Genomic DNA, 19,451 nt, shown 5'->3' with positions numbered 1-19,451 from the left:
GAAGGCTCTTTAGAGATAACGCTTTGAGATACACAAAGAAATCGCTTGGTCACGGAACGTCTGGCACCCGGGGCCAATATTTCAAGGTTATAGAAACATAGACAGGAAGATTATCTCAAAGGCAAGTTCAAAGTTAGTCAAGAATTATATCACCACAAGACAACTGCTATGTGGTCTTAACAGCAAGAGGAAAGATAAAAGTCAGGCAGTTGTCTGTCAAACACAGGCATGGCAACTGCAATACAAATCGGTATATAGAGGGCATCAGAAGGAAAGGAGTTTGTATCTGCTTTATTTCCTCCTACAAGAGAGAATACTTATCTTAACACAGTCTGAAAGGCAACAACCAACATTCTCTTTACAGATCAATCACCATCATTCAATCTTGAAACTGATTGTCAACATATTCTTATCTGGAGAGAATTCATGCTCCCACTCTTCTAACATTTGTGAAAGAGCACACCATTACGACAGTGGTCTAATGGTCTGGAAGGTATGTCATGGGGGATGACTGCAACAATCTCCATATCTCTGAGAGAGAGAGAGAGAGGCACCTTGATTGCCAAGAGGCATACAAGATCTTTGCACTCTATGTGAGGCTTTTCACAAGTGACACAGATCATAAATCAATTTCCATGAATGATAATACCCTTCCACATAAGGCTCAATTGAAAAATTCTTACAGTGAGTATATTCTTTGGATGGTGTGTTAGATTCTGAATCTGGCACCCAAATATAATTAAACATATGATATGCAAATGTAAGTTGTCATCACAAGTTCCTCACAAGGTGCAGCAAATAAAAGAAGAATTCAGTTTAGGCAAAGAAAGACCCATTTCCAACTGGACTATGCAACAGGAGTTGTGGACATGTGGACATGTGTTTTTGTAAAGGGCGGCTCCTAGACCGTGACTTCAACTCCGCCTCGTATCTCTGTGAAGAACAGTATCACAACAAATAGGCCAGATGTGTGTGACGTCGGTTTGTGTGTATTGTGTGTGTGTGTTCTGTTGTTCTGTTCTGGCCTCTTGGCTACCCAGAAGCATCAGTCACCTGGACAGATGATTCTGGGTACTCGTCCACACCACGGGAAGGTGGGCCAGTCTCGATGCAAGACTCTGAACCACCTGATGTTGCCAAAAGGTGGGCCAGATTTCTCTGGGGGGCCCACTCCAGAGAGGGGAAAAAAATAAATAAATAAAATAAAAAATAATAAATAAAAATTAAATAAAAACAAAATATATTTCCCTGGCGCAAAATAAAAAAAAATAATAAAATAAAATAAAATAATAAACAAATAAATAATTATAATAATTCCCCGTGGTGAAAAAGAAAATATATTAAATAAATAAATAAATAAAAAATAATGATAAAAAAACATAAATAAATAAAATAAGAAAAATAAAATAAAATAAATTCCCTGTGATGAAAAAAAAAAAAAAAAAAAAAAAAAAAAAAGGGAGAGCTGTCTGGCACCAATGATAGTCCACATCCCAGGTGTCAGAACAGAGTGCGAATAAAAAAAAAAAAAAAAAAAAAAAAAAATGAAGCTAAGTAAATGAAAAAAAAAAATAATAATAATAATAATAATTACAGAATAGTTAAATAATTTTAATCCCACAGTGAAGAGGAAGATGTTAAGTCGGGATGCCAGCAGAGAGAGAGTTAAAAAAAAAAAAAAAAAAAAAAAAAAAAAATGTGAGAGTGCTTATCTATCCTGCACAGAGGGAGAAAGAAGAAAAGGTGAGCCAAGGCTGCTCCTAGTTCCAGGACCCGGAACTAGTGCAGAATGCGACAGGAGTTGAAGAATCTAGGTTTTAGTAGTCAGGTGCCTAAACAAAAGTCACTTCTGTTTGTAAAAAATTGACAGATTCAACTGCAATGGTGCGCCAATGCCAAGACTGGATTGTAGAATGGTGGAAAAAGGTCATGGTCTGACGAGACTCAACTTACACTTTTCTGCACCAATTGTAGGGTGAAACTGTGGCATGAACCTCATGAAGCCATGCATCCAGGCTGTCTCTGTCCACCACTGAAGTGGCAGGATGTGGTATTATGGTATGTTCTGTTGGTATGGACTGAGTCTAGAAAGTCATGTTACCCCCTGATGAATATCTCCACGGAAAAGTGAAGCACTGCAAGTTTGGCCAATATTGAATTGGCCAAACTTCAACTTGCAATGCTTCACTTTTCCCTGGAGTGCAAAAGATTCTTTCAAGATAACAATGTAACTATCCACCACGCAAAAACTTGCTGATGGTTTGAGAAGCATTCTCAAGATTTCGAAAGCTACCTTGGCTGCTTAATTTTTCAAATTTGAATCCGATCGAAAATGTCTAGGATATGTGGGAAAGGATAGTTTATCTTTGCAGTTCTCTACTGACCACAATGCAACACTGAACAAATATCTTGATGAAAGAATGGTAAAATCTGAAGCTACACCTCCCCACCCCCACAAACATCTAGCAGGATCCATGTCACAACGTGTACAGGCTGTAATTTAGGCAAAAGGTAGCCCGACCAGACACTGAATAAAGGTTTATAATGTTTCGGCCAGTGTGTATTACATAAGAAATAAAGGTTTCTCATACAAAATTTTGTCAGATTGCAGAAATGTTCATTAATCCAAAAAATATCCTAAATTAAGATACAATGATATATCACTATTAAGTTAAAAGTAACACTGAAATGTTATTTAAACAACACATTGCTTCCTTGAAAATGGAGTTAATCTTACCTTATTATCAGAAATATCAAATGTTCGACATGTACATCTATAAAATATTAAGGATAATAATCTCCAATGATGATATTTAGATAGCAGTATTAACTTAAAATTATTTTAGCAAATTTTAAAATATTAGTTATTAACTCACAAAATTATCTCATTCATTTCTCTCAACATATATACATACTCAGTGATCACTGAATTATGACCACCTCATGTGTAATGAACTATGCCACATAGCTTTCAGTATAAAAAGGAGAACATGTCCTGCTAACAGAACTGTAAAGGATTACACATAGTGGATGTTTGTGGTGAGCAAAGAGTGCAGTGATAAATTAATTTTTTACTTAATTTTGAATTGCGTTAAATTGATTTTTAATTGTGTTCATTTGATTTTTAATTATTGTTAATTATTTCTTACTGTAATGTAGGATTACAGTAAGAAATGTTGTGAAGTGACTTGCTGTTGAGCAAGTCACTTCGCAACATTGCAATACAATATGGGGAATGCAAGGACAGTATCCCAAATGATGATGCGCAATACACTCAGTGGTATAGGGTTCCATGGCAGATAACCCAAGAAACATCCTCTTTTCATCGCTGATCATCATCAATGGCGAATACTGTGGTATCAACAACACACCTGTTGGACCCTGGAGGACGGGAAACAAGCGTGCTGGTCAGATGAGTCCAAATACTCAGTACAATATGCGGACAGATGCCTTCGTGTATAGTGCAAGCAACATGAGTCCATGAAACCATTGTGCATGGTGCCCAATATACAGGCAGGTGGTGGTGGTGGTGGTTGCTTAATATGAGGCATCTTTTGCTGGCAAGAACTAGGATCCCTGGTGAATGTGGACCAATGTTTTACTGCTGAGGTCTCCACTCGCTCTATCTATATGCCAGCACACGTCACACTGTAAAACTTTAACAATGCCTAAATTAAACTAAGTACACAAACTTTTAGGCCTTACAAAATCTAGTATCTACTTCTACGATGGGTTTTTTTTTTTTTTGGCGTGAATAATGTCTATACTAGGAATACCCTAGGGCACCCGGGGTGTCATGAAAAGTGAAACGCCTAACCGCTGTTATATCTCTGAAACTAATAGACAAAGGTATACACAATTTATAATTATTTTGTCACGTATATAATGCCGTTGACGAATATGCAAGAAAAAATTAGAAATTTTGATATTTAATATCATTTTTTTTGAAAAAACTAAAAAGTTCACATTTTGGTCATTTTCCGTTGTGCCTTGGTTATTTTTATTCTCAATAGCAGTGACGCAACAAATACAACACATGCGCCCAAGAAAACTCAATTGTACACAATTTGCATACAATTGAGCAAAAAAAATTGTTGCCCTTTGAGAGCTCCACAAGGATATATAACTAGATTTATTTCAAATCGGGGTTTTTAGTTTTCGAGAGTTGAACAACTCGTTAAAGTAGCTACTTCATTCAGTTACTTCGCATTTGTTGAGCAGTGCGGTTGTGTTGTTGGCCTGCTGTGTTGTGTTGTTGGGGAGTCTGCTGACGAGGCTACTAGAGACGGTCGTTTTCAAAGCCGCTAAGTGGATTTTTCTTATTTATTGATTTGAAATTATTGTTTTTCTAAAACTTTTGATTTAAATTTAGTAGTATAACATTATTTTGTGATTTTCTGATTAATTTGGTGTATTTATTCTTTACTCGGCCTTGTAATTGCATAAAAGTATCGGTAAAGGTTTCCACGTGTTTCAACTCCGCTAACCGTTCGTAATTTTCCCGCCTTTGTGATACGATATACCGTACTAGATAGCGTTAGTTGAACTTCGTTAGCAGTTAAATTGTACGTTTAAATAAATACATATAACGACTTAGATTACAAACGTAATATAATTAATTATATTTAACATAATTAATTATACATATAACCACTTAGGTTACGTAACATAAATAATTAGTAAAAACAAATAATTAATACATAACTTGATACGAAAGTTATATAAAGGGATTTCGCAGATAACACTCGTTACTGAAACGTAAATATTTCGTAGATAACACTCGTTACTGAAACGTAAATATTCCGTAGATAACACTCGTTACTGAAACATAAATATAGCGTTATAACTGTGTTTGGATACAAGTTTAGGATTTAATTTTGTACAGAAATTGAAATTTTATTGAAAGTAAATCTAAATCATGACTCAAACCAGAGCAGCAAAGCAAAGGGCTCAAGCTAATGGGAATGCTGTGGCCCAGGGGAGAACTGAGGGGGGCAGTTGTCCTCTGAATCACAGCCTTGTAAGATGCACTATTTGCTTGATGTTTGCGGAGCAGTCAAGTATGGGACATGATACTGCCATGGGGGATGTCTTTGTGTGTGTGCGATGCAAGGAGTGTAAGGAGATAAGGCGACAACTCAGCATTGTTATGGGCCTATATGAGAGCTTGAAGGATAGGGTGGATGCCCTCGAAGGATTACAAGTGAGGGGCCCATCAAGCTCTCAGCTGCCCACACCAATGCCAGAGCTTGCACTTGGTCATCGCGGAACACAGCGGCAACCCCCAAGTCAGAATGCGCTGGTCCCAAAGGAACTAGTAGTTGTTGGTGACTCTATTGTCAGGGAAACATGCTTTGTAAAAAGGATAGGTGGAATAGGACCAGGGTATGTCTGCCAGGGGCAAAAGTTGATGACGTTGTAGAGCGGATATCATCCTTTAAGGGCACAAAAGGTGATATAGTTGTACACGTTGGCACTAATGACATTAAGAGTAGGAGACCGGCGGAATTACTTGACAAGTACAGGTCACTGATGAAAAAAAGCCGTGAATTAGGGTTGAAATTGAAAGTGTCTGCAATTCTGCCCAGACACGATAGGAGGGAGTATATGATGAGAGCCCTGTCAATCAATTCGGCCCTGGAAAGATTGTGCAGGGCTCAAGGGGTAGAATTTTTTTCAGCCTGGTCTGTACTTGTTAACAGGAGAGACTGCTTCTACAGGGATGGGATACACTTAAATAGAAAGGGTGCAAGAATGTTTGCTGATGCTATCGAGGCAATGTTAGGTGGGTCGGAAAACTGCTAGATTGGGGGGATACAAGGACTAATAGATTAACAGTAGCCACTGGCAGAGGTGAAAGTGATTCTTGCACTGCTTCTATTGGAATGAGCCGCAGCCTGGAAAATAAGATGCAGGATATTTCAGAGACTGCAGGGAATCATTGGGGTACAAGTAAACACATGGGTTGTGTTAGGGTAGCTAAGAAAAAGAACAGGTGCATGTATACTTGTGTGTACACCAATGCTAGGAGTTTAGTAAATAAATTTGATGAATTTGAGGTGTTGCTCAAAACATCAAAGGCAGATATTGTGGGGATTTCAGAGACGTGGTGTCACACAAATATAAGAAATGCAGAACTGGAATTTGGGGAGTACAATGTCTACAGAAAGGATAGACAGGATAGGAAGGGAGGAGGGGTTATGCTATTAGTTAAAAAACACATAAAATCCAAGGAAGTGAAGCCAGTCGACATCGCTGGACAGTGCAGTGTCGAGTCAGTTTGGTGTGACATAAGCATTGGGAGATCAAAATTGAGAGTAGGAGTGTGCTATAGGCCTAATGACTCTGATGAGTATAATAAGAAACTGTTCGGAGAAATAGAGTGGGCCAGTAAATCAGAGAGTCTTATAATGGGGGATTTTAATTTCCCAGATATTGACTGGAATTTGGGGGCTGGTCACTCACACAGTAGCAAGGCTTTTGTGGATTTATTGGATGATTGTTTTCTACATCAGCATGTTCGGGAGGCAACTAGAGGGAGTAATACTCTTGATTTGATTATCAGTAGTGATTCTTCATGCATTAAGAATCTGCAGATAAATGAACCACTTGGTGGCAGTGATCACAGTGTGCTGAAGTGGGAGTTACTCAAAGAGGTAACTACCATTAGGGGTAAAGGGAAGGGGTATTGCTTTCGTAAAGGCGACTACAATGGACTGAGACAGTATTTAAATTCTATACAGTGGGATCAACTGATGATATTGCCAACAGCAAATTCAAAATGGGAAGCATTCAAAGAACTTATCGTGGAAGCTACTAGGCTTTACATACCAACTAAGAAATACTGTTCAAGGTTTAGGCCTAAATGGTTGTCAGATGAACTAATGAGGCATATGGCAGAGAAGAAAAATGCATGGGATACATACAAAATAACACGTGACACGGACGCCTATGATAGATAGAAGTTGATCTGTAACCAAGTTACAAAGGAGGTTAGGCAGGCGAAGGCAGATTACGAGAGATCCTTGGCAAGGGATGCGAAGAAAAACAGCAAAGAGTTCTTTACTTATGTAAACTCTAGAAGGAAGGGGATGAATCAGATTGGTCCACTTGAGATCGATGGGTCAACTGTTGATGACCCTGCTTGGGTAGCTAACAAACTAAATGAATATTTTGCATCGACATTCACACATGAGGAGTTATTCAGCGAGGGGAATGCCAGAGGTGTATTCAACTCTAGCAGTAAGCTAGAGAATCTTGTAATAACTGAGAGCAAAGTGGAGGAGAAATTGTTGAAGATAAACACAAGAAAGGCACCTGGGGTGGATGGGATCTATCCAGTTATATTAAAGGAGGCAGCAAAGGAGGTAAGCAAACCCTTAGCCATAATTATGAGAGCTTCCTTGGACTCAGGGGAGGTACCCATTGACTGGAGATGTGCAAATGTGACCCCAATTCACAAAGGGGGATCAAAGGCTGACACAAGTAATTATAGACCTGTGAGTTTAACTTCTGTTCCCGGAAAATTAATGGAGGCACTGGTGAAAGAAGCACTGCAGGATCATCTAGACAAGACTTCAGTTATAGCTAGGACACAGCATGGTTTTGTTAAGGGGAAGTCTTGCCTGACCAATTTGATTGGATACTATGATGCAGTCACAAAAGAACTGGATGCAGGGAATAACTTTGATATTATATACTTGGATCTTAGAAAGGCTTTTGATACTGTTGCACATGGAAGACTGCTGCACAAATTGGAGCAGTGTGGCATAGGAGGCAAGTTGCTGTAATGGATAAAGGGGTGGTTGAGGGGGAGAAGACAGAGAGTGGTAATCAATGGACACTGCTCATCGTGGACTAATGTTATTAGTGGAGTCCCTCAGGGTTCAGTATTGGGGCCTTTATTGTTTTCTGTATTTATAAATGATATTGATGATGGTATATCAGGCTTAATGTCCAAGTTTGCAGACGATACGAAGGTTGGCAGGGTTGTCAAGGACACTACTGACACTATGCTGCTGCAACAGGATTTGGAAAGGTTGAGCAGATGGGCTTCGAGGTGGCAAATGAAGTTTAACATTGACAAATGTAAAGTACTACATATGGGAAACAGCAACTCCAGAGCAACGTATCAACTCTGTGGTACTACACTGACAGTGGTAGAGAATGAAAGGGACCTGGGGGTGGTGGTGCAGGCAGATATGAAGTTCTCTGAGCAGTGCAGACGAGCTGCAAGAGTAGCTCATGGTGTATTGTCAATGATATATAGGAATTTTTCTAGCAGGGATAAGGAGGTGATTATTCCCTTGAATAAGGCAATGGTCAGGCCACACCTAGAGTACTGTATACAGGCCTGGAGGCCTCATTTCAGGAAGGATGTAGAGCTGCTGGAACGAGTACAGAGAAGGGCAACTAGATTGGTGAATGGGACAAAGGGGTTCTCTTACGAAGAAAGGCTTAAGTTTTGCAAATTACAGTGTCTGGAAACTAGGCACCAGCGGGGTGATCTGATAGAGGTGTACAAAGCCTTGAATGGTTTGAGCATGCTCAATGCTGATGGGATTCTTCCTCTAGCTCAGAAAAATCACCTGAGAGGGCATAAATTCAAATTGAGGAAAGACAGATGTAGGATAGATGTGCGGAAATTTGCCTTTAGCCAGCGGGTGGTTGGTGGGTGGAACAGACTTCCATCCCTTGTCGTGGAAGTTGATAGCCTAAATAAGTTTAAGGCTCAGCTGGACAGGTATTTCGAACGAACAGAGGGGTGAAGTGGAAGTGGTTATTTTTATTTATTTATGTTACTTAATTTTTTTTTTTTTTGGCTGATGCTGCATAAGCTTGCTTTCTTGCATCAAATGCCTCTACTAATGCTAATGCTAATGCCTATCCACCCGTAACCTGTTTGAACCGGTTTCAAGCAGTATGAAGCAGACTCATCGAGTGTCAGTGGGATGATGTAATTTGTTCTGAACCCTTTGCTCAGTCACTTTGCATTTGTCGAGCAGTGCGGTTGTGTTTTATTTAGTTGTGACAATGCCGAAAATTACATCAACTAAACGTTTTCCAATATTTCGACAAAACCACAAATCTAACGTTGAAAAGCAAGCACATTCCCTAACTTCATGGAATCAACATTTGATATTAAACTCGCATCAGATCCTACAAAATCTACTACGTGTGGTCAACTATGTATCAACTTGGTCTTCAATCACAATGTTAATAGTTTGAATTGTTTCAACTATGTATCCTACTTTACCACAAACCTTTATTGTTGATCGTAAATGAAAATACCGAATAAAATAAAACTGATTTTATTAAGCTTAAATTGTATTTTTTCATTTCACATGACGTTATTCACAGATCCACCTTCGGCTCCATGGAACTAACGTCAATTTTTTTTTAAGGCCCTAGCCACTGAAATCTCAGGAAACTGGCGGCAGGGCCTGCCGGAGTAAAATATAGAGCTACTGGATACCTGGTCTACCTCCATGGGGCCAACGTTAGGCCCCAGCAGGGATCCAGCAGCTAAATGGCCAGAAGAACAACGATACATAACACTACACTTATGAATCCATACACTTTTAAATCTCTGGCCTTTGCAATGAACTGTTACACCCACAATGAAAGCAATGTGGAGCAAAGCAGCACCTTCATTACGTCTCAGACAAGGTTACTGCAACAAAATGTCGGGACCATCATACTCCCCCCGCACTACTTTATGCAGCAGAAATCTGGGTGTCGGCAGCACCCACGAACACAAAACCCATCTGGGCAGCAGAGTACTGGTTCCTCAAGTGGGTAACCTACAAACACAGGATACCACACCCCCAAGCCCATACAACTGAAATGGCCCTGACCCTGGGAATTCCCAGGCTGCCCTCTCTCATTGAATAAAGGAGACTGGTAATCAGAATAAAGGTGCTGAATAGTCTCATCACATCTCCTTCATTCTGGGACCTCTGTAGCTGGAGGATTCTATCTGCCCAGCTCCGAGTCACCTCCAACAATTTGCACTCTTCACTCACGCCTCCACTTATCAGTGGTGCGAATGAAGGGTGCGAATGAAGAGTGCTTCCTACCCTGCTAGATGCTCAGAAGAATCCAGGGCATCAATGCTGAATTAGAGAAATTTGCTGTTAACTGACACTACAGGAAGAGGATTCTGGATCCCACCACATCCCATGTCCCCCAATCACTCAGCATAGACAGATGGCATCCTCAAAGCAATCTAGTGACATCCAAATTTCCCTCCAGTAAGGAATAGTCAACGACTGTCTCGACAGTCTGCAAAATGAAAAGCCTTCTCTTCATCGCATCCAAGCCAACATGTCCTGCATTCGCCACTTTAATGTTCTGATTAATTACTGAACATACCGGGAAAAGAGCCAGCGGTGTGTGCCTAAACTGGCTGTTCATGCTTTCTCTCCTACGAGCTGCAAAGATGAAAATCGGGACTTTCAAGTGTCATTTTGATAATTTAATCTAAATGTTATGTTACACCAGTATTTATTTAATGTAATTTTTATGTCACCTTAATATTTGTATGTAACCTAATGCCATTATGGAAGTCATTGTATCATCTTATTAATGTCTTATGTCACTTGATGTGATTTCATTTAATTTGTTTTACGTCCTATATCATTTAATGGCAATTTATTTATTTCTGTAGTATATCTGCTTGTTATCATCTCTATAAGTGTTACCCCAGGGCCTTGTGGCCATGAAGGGACACTGCAACACAATCCAATCATGCAACTGTAACAATCGAAGCTGGTGCAATAAAAGATTCTCTCTCTCTCTCTCTCTCTCTCTCTCTCTCTCTCTCTCTCTCTCTCTCTCTCTCTCTCTCTCTCTCTCTCATTGCAATGGGAGGGATTTGTCACACTTTTTAGGAACTGGCTGGATATGAGCAAATTTCCAAGCAGAAGGAAAAACACCTTTGAAATAAGAAAGTGAAAAAAGGTGGCAAAGAACAGGAGTAAGTACAGGAGCACAGGTTTTGAGAACAAGTGGAGAAACACCATCAGGACCTGGAGCTTTCTGAGCATCAAGTTTTGTCAAAATCCTTCTGACATCCTTTTGAGGGAAGACCACAGGAGGCATTGAATGGAGCATGTTGAGAATGGTGGGAAGTGTTTTACCAAGATCATTAATACACGAGTTGAAAGAAAAAATGAGATGCTAGCAGGTCAGCTTTATCCTTGGCTGAAGTGACAACAGAACCATCTGGTTTTGATAGAGGTGGGAGCAGAGATGGGCAAAAGTTGCGGCCAACAGCTTTGGCAAGAGACCAGAATGCTCGGCTAGCCTTAAGGCAAGAAGCAAGTTTTCTACTCTTAGCCTATTCAAAATCTAGTTTGGACTGATTAATAACTGCTTTACAATTGTTGCGAGCTTTGGTGTATGTAGAAAATGAAACTGAAGAATTGGAAACAAGCCAATTACGATATGCAGCATTATTCTCTTGAAAAGCCTTAGCACATTTATTGGAAAACCAAGGTTTAGATAAAGTACGAAATTTTAAAGTGGAGTGTGGAATAAAGGATTGCATTCCTACAAGAATAATTTCACTGACATGATCTGAGCAAATGGTAACTTCAGAAGTTTTGAAACAGTAATCCGACCAAGGAAAAGAAGAAAAGATATCTCGCAGGTCATCCCATTTTGCATTCTTGTAATTCCAAACAACACAAGGGTGGGAATAGCCATGAGATAAAGGCTCCACTAGGAAAAATACAATCACCAAGTTGCGATCTGAGGTGCCTAAAGGAACACTCATTTCGACCATGTACTTAGAAGGGTTGTTTGTGAGAAAAAGATCAAGCGTGTTGGCTGTATGGTTATAAATGTCCGGTATTCTGGTAGGTAAATCAACAATCTGTGCAAAGTCATTAGTATTTGCAAAATCCTCAGCATCTCGACCAGTTGAGTCGGTGTGACTACAAAACGGAAGCCAGCTGGAGTTGTGAACATTAAAATCACCAAAGAAAATTACATCACTGTTAGGAAAGCTGGACTAGAGAAAGCCAAGCTGCAAAGAGAGGAAGTCGAAGAGCTCCAAGTGATTAGTGGAGTTGCGAGAATATTAGAGACAACAGATGAATTTGACACAATGAGGTAGAGAGATTTTAAGCCAGAGAAGATCGAAAAGAGGAGATTCCAAATTACCAAGTCTCTGACAGAGAATATCGGAACAGACACATCCACAAGTACCACCTTTGAGGCAAAAAGAATCAACCAATAACTGAGATTCTGTAAGAAAAAGTACATGGGGTTTGGCAGACTGCAAGTGGAAATGGACATCGCTGAGATTAGAACTGAGACCACGTATATTTGTGAAATTAACTAGGAAGTGTTTGGGAGGTTTAGATCTTTTTGCAGATAAGCCTACTCTATTAGTTTGACAATACATGGTGTATTCAATAGTAAAAAAAAAGGGGGGGGGGACATGCTGTATGAAGTAATGAAATTTTTGGATATGACATACACATGGCAAGAATATACCCAGATCCTTGATATAATGTAGCCTTGACAATGCTGGCCACATACACACTACTCGGACTCCCTCCAATCACCATCTGGCAGAGTAGAGTTAACAAGATTATACACTAGCTGATCCGGAAGCTTCCTAGAGAGTTACAAATAGGTTCGATCCGGTGTACTAACTAGCGAGCGGCCCGCGAACTCCATTTTAAAGCTGTACCCTTAAAATGTAAGGAAGATTGGATTTCCCCATCATAACCTCAAAAGTCAACAGTCATACTGCATGATGGAAGAGATGGGGAAAGGTTGACCGGAACTTAGCTCTGGAGACTAAACATGGGTTCCACCACTTGTAGCCTCCAATAAGCAAAGTGGTGGTATTGCACTGGTTGATGTGAGTCATCTACACCTAGTATTGCCTGGTAACACAGAGGGCCGGCAGTCCTCCATGTGGTTTGGGCGCCACACCTCAACCCCTGCTTGTGTTGGTTCATACCTGAGTGGTCACCCACAGTGTGCTTGCGCATGGAGGTTATACCCAGGATTACTAACAGTCCCACCATCATAAAGGTGCAAGCAGAGGATTTAACTGTCACAGACCATCTGGACTTTGTTGAAATTGGGTCCACTTGACTTGCGAGTCGAGTCATCCGAATATCAGTTCCATCAGTGCTTTAGACTTCCAGGTAGCAAGTACAGCTTGTCTGACATATCTGAGAAGTGGCAACTGAAGTTTAACATTGACAAATACAAAGTATGGGTAGAAGCAACCCTAGAGAAATGTACCAACTGTGTGGTACTACACTTAGGGTGGTGTAGAAAATGAAATAGACCTGGGAGTAATTGTGCAGTCAGATATGAAGTTTTCTTAGCAATGCAGACGGCTGCCAGAGCAGGTCATGGGGCATTCCCAATGATATACAAGAATTTTGCTAGTAGGGAAAAGGAGATGATTATCCCTTTGTATAAGGCAATGGTCAGGCCATGCCTCGAGTTCTGTGTACAGGTCTGGAGGTCTCATTTTAGGAAGGATATAGACTTGGTTGAGCATGTACAGAGAAGGGCAACAAGATTGGCGAGGAGAACAAAGGGGTCCTCTTACCAAGAAGGGTTAAGTTCTGCAAATTGAAGTGGCTGGAGACTAGGCACCTGAGAGGTAATTTGATTGAGGTGTATAAGGCCTTGAATGGTTTGAGCACGCTGAATTCTGATGGGATTCTTGCACTTGTTCAGATTAGGCACCTGAGGAGGCATCAATTCAAACTGAGATAAGACAGTTGTAGAACAGATGTGCAGAAATTTGCTTTTAGCCAGCAGGTGGTTAATTGCTGGAACAAACTTCCATCTGTTGTTATGGAAGTTGGTAGCTTAAATAAATTCAAGGAAGAAGTGGACAAACCTTTAGATGAAATGGATGTATGAAATTGTTTTTTTTTTGGCTAATGCTACGTAAGCTCATATGCTTGCTTTCTTTCATCACAAGCCTCCCTTACTTTGTATTATATTTATTACTATTATGTCAATATCATTTAAAATAAAATAAGAAAATTATCTCATTATTATTATCATTAGCTACAGATGCTATAATAATAGAAGTCTGATTAGGACTGCCATGGCTGGCTACATATGACACTGAAATTAAAATTCAACTAACTGTATTTTGCCAAACTTCAGTTTTCACTTCAGCGCCACAACAACAATTATTTCTATTTTTGAATTATTCTTAAAAAAATAAAAATAAAAATATTTGACTAAAATTCTATTAAATAATCATTTATCATTATAAAGGAACAAATTAGATTATCCCCAATGCTAATAGGTTACATTCATTTAAAAATAAACCACGATTGTGCACTCATCCTGGCCAGCAATGCCAAATGGAAGGGACTTATAGAATGAACAGAATTAACAATCAATATAATGTTAACAACTCTTAGATACATACTGATATAAACAATAAAATTAATATAATACAAAGTAAATCACACACTGAAACTTGCATACCATAAATTAATTAACAATAAGGAAGAGACAACTAGACCATACAAAGACTGCCAACTTCTACACAGACATAGAAGCTAAACTGTTCAACACAACTTGGTATTCCTTAGTATATGGTCTCATAATGACAATGTAAGATCAACTTGTTCCTTTACAAATTAACTAGATAGAATGAATCAGAGCTGTAATACTCAATACATTCTACGTTGATAATAATATTTGTAAAACAATAAGAGGAGTTTACCTCAATATAGTATGTAGAACACTCCCGTATGATACCCTCCAGAAATTAAAACGGAAAAAACGAAAAAAATCGACAACTTACCTGTACATTAGAGTAAAATGTAAATAATTAAAAACCAATTTAACACAATTCAAATCAATTTAAAACAAATCGTTTTGAATATTTTCGTTAGATTCTTTTAATTACATTAATTTGATTTTTAATTGTTTTAAATTGATTTGAATTGTGTTAAATTGGTTTTTAATTATTTACATTTTACTCTAATGTACCGGTAAGTTGTCGATTTTTTCGTTTTTTCTGTTTTAATTTCTGGAAGGTATCATACGGAAGTGTTCTACATACTATATTGAGGTAAACTCCTCTTATTATTTTACAAAAATTTACAAATTAACACATTGTTGGTTCAAAGGCAATGGCAAGAATGTGATATGCACACGATGGTGTACATTTCACCCTCATATATTCTCATGTACTCAAACAACATATTAATAGTAAAATGTTAAGTACAATGTTTCTGATAATGAAGGATACTTATGTGTTGCAAGGCAAATTTGAAGAATTACACGGTGTGTCAAATGCTTCCCAAGAGATATCTTCGTATCTTTTCCCAGTACTTTATATACTGCAAACAAAACCTAAAAAATATAACACCAGTTTATTTTTGCATACATAACATCTAAACATATGCCAACATTTCACATTAAAATATCGTGAAAAGTAAAATCACAATGCAATATATTAAGTACTCAGAAGACCACATCGTAACTTTAACCAACAAAAATGTAAAATAAAAATAAGAAATGAATGATTTTCTTTTATGACTCATCAAATCTTTAAATCAAAATTTAAAAGATGAATTTAACTCATAATATATTAAGGGACATAACTGACGAGAAGCTCTGGATAGGTTCACTGTAAGGTTCCCCTCTCCAACCTCTGTTTTCTGCACAAGAACTCAAATCTATCGTGGGATATGTTCTTAAGATCCTCTGTTCTTGAATATTGCTGGTATTGATGGTGTTTGATCCATATATTTTAATAAAGAAAGCTTCCTTAAAGATTGTTCTCACATGTTGGCCCATTAACATTATCATTTGCAATGGATGCCCATTGCAAACGATAATGAAATTATTTCTGTCTATCTGGGTTATCATGTAAAATTCTTGAAGTGACTAACCTCTGCAAATCTGGAAGGCTCTTAGTATGAAGAATTCAGGATGAGACCAGTGTTCTGGAGCATAACATTCATACATTAAAAGGATACCATATTGTTCTATTGCCATTTGATATCTTAGCAAAAAAAAAAGTCAATCATTAAAGAATCATTAAGATCATCAATGCTTCAGTTAAAATTGACAGTGATTGTAATGGAATACCTTTCACAGAATTTGGGTTTAGAAAGTTGGTTCCCTGGGAAAGCAGATTCAAAGGAAGACAAAAATCTCAGCAAAGAAAGGGAAAGAAATTTCCCACGGTGAGGGCATTTGTTCCTCCCACCAATGCATAATGCTTCACTAAACTTAAAACATATCTCCTGCACAGAGGAGTATGATGCTAAGCAGACCAGAGATGGGGAGTTGTTTGGGATTGTGTATGTACTGGGTGTCACTGTAAGTGGTACCAGAAGTTCTTTAAGGATGCTCTTGGTTCCTTCTAGTACACAGATTCCCAAAGTGTGGAGGTGTGCCCCCTGACACAGTTAATGCTAAGTATTCTTCAACAGTTTACTACCCTTGAAGTTATATTTAGTCTCATTTCGCTAGATTTATCTTTCTGTTCATTTGAATCATTGCCATCTTCAGAACATCTTACCAACATTAGCTGTTGTAGCAACAAACAAGGATTTTTGAGATGTGCATTACTTTGACCGACATCATCAGATAGACATGTCTATATTACTCTTCCCCCTTATCTAGAAGTTTCTCTGAACCCTTAAGGTATCTTCAATGGTACTGGCAAAAACTCTTGTATCACCTCTGTTCAAATAAATTCTATCTCTAAAAAACAGATTCCTTCTGCTTACAAGTGTAAGCCACGATCATAAAAATTTCTCCCCCTAGAGCCTTGCAAAGTCGTTCAAGTTGTTGGAAGTTTTATGGTGCAATGACCATTAAAGGACATTATGCGCTGTCCCTCAAGTTTTAAGGGATTATATGCTGAAAGCTATCCACAAGGCTTTCAGCATATAATCCCTCCTATCATGTCTAGACAGAATTGACTTGACAATTTGTTAGTTAAATATAGGAACATGCTTGAAAAATGCTGACCTAAGGCAGCATTTTTCAAGCATGAAATCTGCAAAATCTGCTAAAATCTTAAAATCTGCAATCTGTTAGTAACATCAATTGTAACTCCTAGCAAACACAATCTGGTTCTGGTTCAACTATCTTTATTGCAAAAAATGTTACCTGTTTCCCTGATAATAGAGTCTCCCAATAAAACAATCTCCTTCAATCAGATGAACTTGACTTACCTGTTCCGCTACCCAAATCAAGGGTGCATCACTTGGCAAGTCATGAGATACTTGGGACCCTAACAAGCTCTGAATTACATGTTATGGGGCAAGCACCCATTTCTTTAGTTACTCAAATTCTTCTTGTAATGCACCAAGTTTTAATTTGAAATTAGTACACTTCTTAGTTTAAGTGTAAAGAAAACAATTACCAGTCGAGCTTGGTTTGTCTAACAGACCACCAAATAAACTATAAGACTAGAATACCTGTGGCAAATATTTTGCCAAAACTGTTTCAGAGAAGAAGTAAAAATTAATATCAAAGTAACAAAAACCTCTCCCTCAGCTTCCTTCACTGCTAGCTAAGGTGTCAGTGGAATGGACTCGGGTAATAAAATATATTTTTAAAAAAATGACTTAAAATGCAATTTTATATATTTTTTTTACATGTATGACTATATCATCCTTTAAAAAATTTACAATTACTGCACAGGCAAAATTACAGTTATTCTAGTGTACCCATGGTGATGTTTAGCCAAAACTGTAATGAAATCATTGAGCAAAAGTTACCTTAAGAACTGTTAAAAAATAATGGAAATTTTGAAAATTAGTTGACCATTTTCTGCAAATAGTTTTTTCCCTCAATTTTATTGCTAAATAAAACAATAAAACTTAATGCAAAAGAAATCAAGTCAAAATCTTCTTTGGTCTTTGGGTTATACAATTTTAAAGAGCGTTCCAGACAAAGGGACATAAGCAAATTATTATACAGATTATACAGCATTTACTAGTTTAGATTAAAATATGACCTTAGTTTTAGTAACATGATGAAAGGAAGCAAAGCTTATAAGAGCACCAGCAAAAAAAATCATTATTTCCCCAATCTTTCTAATAATTTCTAAAAACCTTCCTTAAATTTATTCAAACTATCTACCTCCAACCAGGGTCACCGCAAGTGGGTAGGCAATGTAGATGTCACTTACAGGAGGCAATTCAGGAGGGTGCCAAAAATATTTTTGACATTGCTTTCTGATTGGTTATTATTTATTAGTATTCAACATTTAGGGTGGCAAATTTTATTTTGCCAGTAGGGTTGCAGTGCTACTGTCTCCAACAACACAAAATTTATTCCAATAAGTGATTACTCTGTGTTAAGTGTAAATTTATACATATCTTTCTGCAACTATCCTTTTGTAATTTAAGCTTATGCCCCACTTGTGTGTTTCATTTGAGAAAATGACAAATGATACCGTCATCATTTAGTTTACATAACCCTTTTAAAGCCTTATACATTCAATCAATTAAATCACCATAATACAGATGTTGATTTAATTGACTGAATTTATTCAAACTATCTACCTCCAACCAGGGTCACCGCAAATGCCTAGCTTCCAGAGATTGCAATTTATAGAACCCTCGTCTTTCCTGGTAAGAACATCCAAAATAGTTACCTCAAAACAAACTCTAAATAACCCAACAAAATCCCAATATTTGATTCATAACTCCAAGGAGAACTTCAGATATTTTATGAAATATAGAGCTCTAACTTACCTGTCTCATTTTAGATTCCAAGGTTTTGAAAGTATTTGGAGAAGATGAAATGTAAAGACCTAAGATATCTATTCCACCTGGCAGCATTCTAGTTACCTATACATATAAATACACACAAAAAATCTACATAATTAATAAATTAAAGTCATTACAAAATGGGCTTTTAAACTTAAATTAAAAAAAAAAGACGTTTAAAATAAACATTTTTCTTCAATAAACACAAAAAGTTCCAAAACTTAATGAGCATAATACAGCATACAGCTACTAAACCACCAAAATATCAGTAATGGAATAAGTCATCTCTAAGTAATGTATGGAAATCAACTTATCTATGAGTAGAGCAGAACAGTCTGTTTTTTTCTTTACACTATGAAAAATGCAGGTGACATTTTGTGAAAGTTCATGAGAGGCATGACTGTTACAAGACTATAACACAAGTGAACAAGCGTTTTTTTTTTTTTTTCACTGTAAAAAATTATGTGGACTAGAGAGATCTTCAGACAGATGCCGATTCCAAATTTGTTTCTGGTTCTCCTCCAGCACATCTAGTTTTTGTGATGGGATAAATTACCTGAATATAATTATTATTTATCTGTTATTAATGTTTATACATTCGTATTTATACAGGGTGTTTCAAAAGTGATGGTCAATAATTTAAAGGTGAACTGTACAGACTACAATATGCAAAAAAAGCATAGTAAACATGGGTCCTTACGTGAA

At 37.8% G+C, this 19,451-nt stretch overlaps 1 protein-coding gene across 1 annotated transcript in view; it reads right to left on the bottom strand.

Moving 5' to 3' along the window:
- The window catches only part of LOC150081618 (protein odr-4 homolog), a 121,518-nt gene that overhangs the window by 65,287 nt on the left and 36,780 nt on the right, over positions 1 to 19,451 (bottom strand). The window contains exons 3-5 of the mRNA XM_090379472.1: positions 18,732 to 18,827; positions 15,260 to 15,363; positions 2,738 to 2,774 (exon numbers count right to left, since the gene is read on the bottom strand). Coding sequence (XP_090235598.1) covers positions 2,738 to 2,774; positions 15,260 to 15,363; positions 18,732 to 18,827 — 237 coding nt within the window. The remainder of the gene's footprint in view (positions 1 to 2,737; positions 2,775 to 15,259; positions 15,364 to 18,731; positions 18,828 to 19,451) is intronic.

Source organism: Mastigoproctus giganteus, chromosome 8 (assembly GCF_048544385.1).
Source record: "Mastigoproctus giganteus isolate SK-2022 chromosome 8, ASM4854438v1, whole genome shotgun sequence".
Classification (NCBI taxonomy): domain Eukaryota; kingdom Metazoa; phylum Arthropoda; class Arachnida; order Uropygi; family Thelyphonidae; genus Mastigoproctus; species Mastigoproctus giganteus.
The sequence above is the reverse complement of the archived record's forward strand: the minus strand, read 5'-3'. Positions and strand labels throughout refer to the sequence as shown.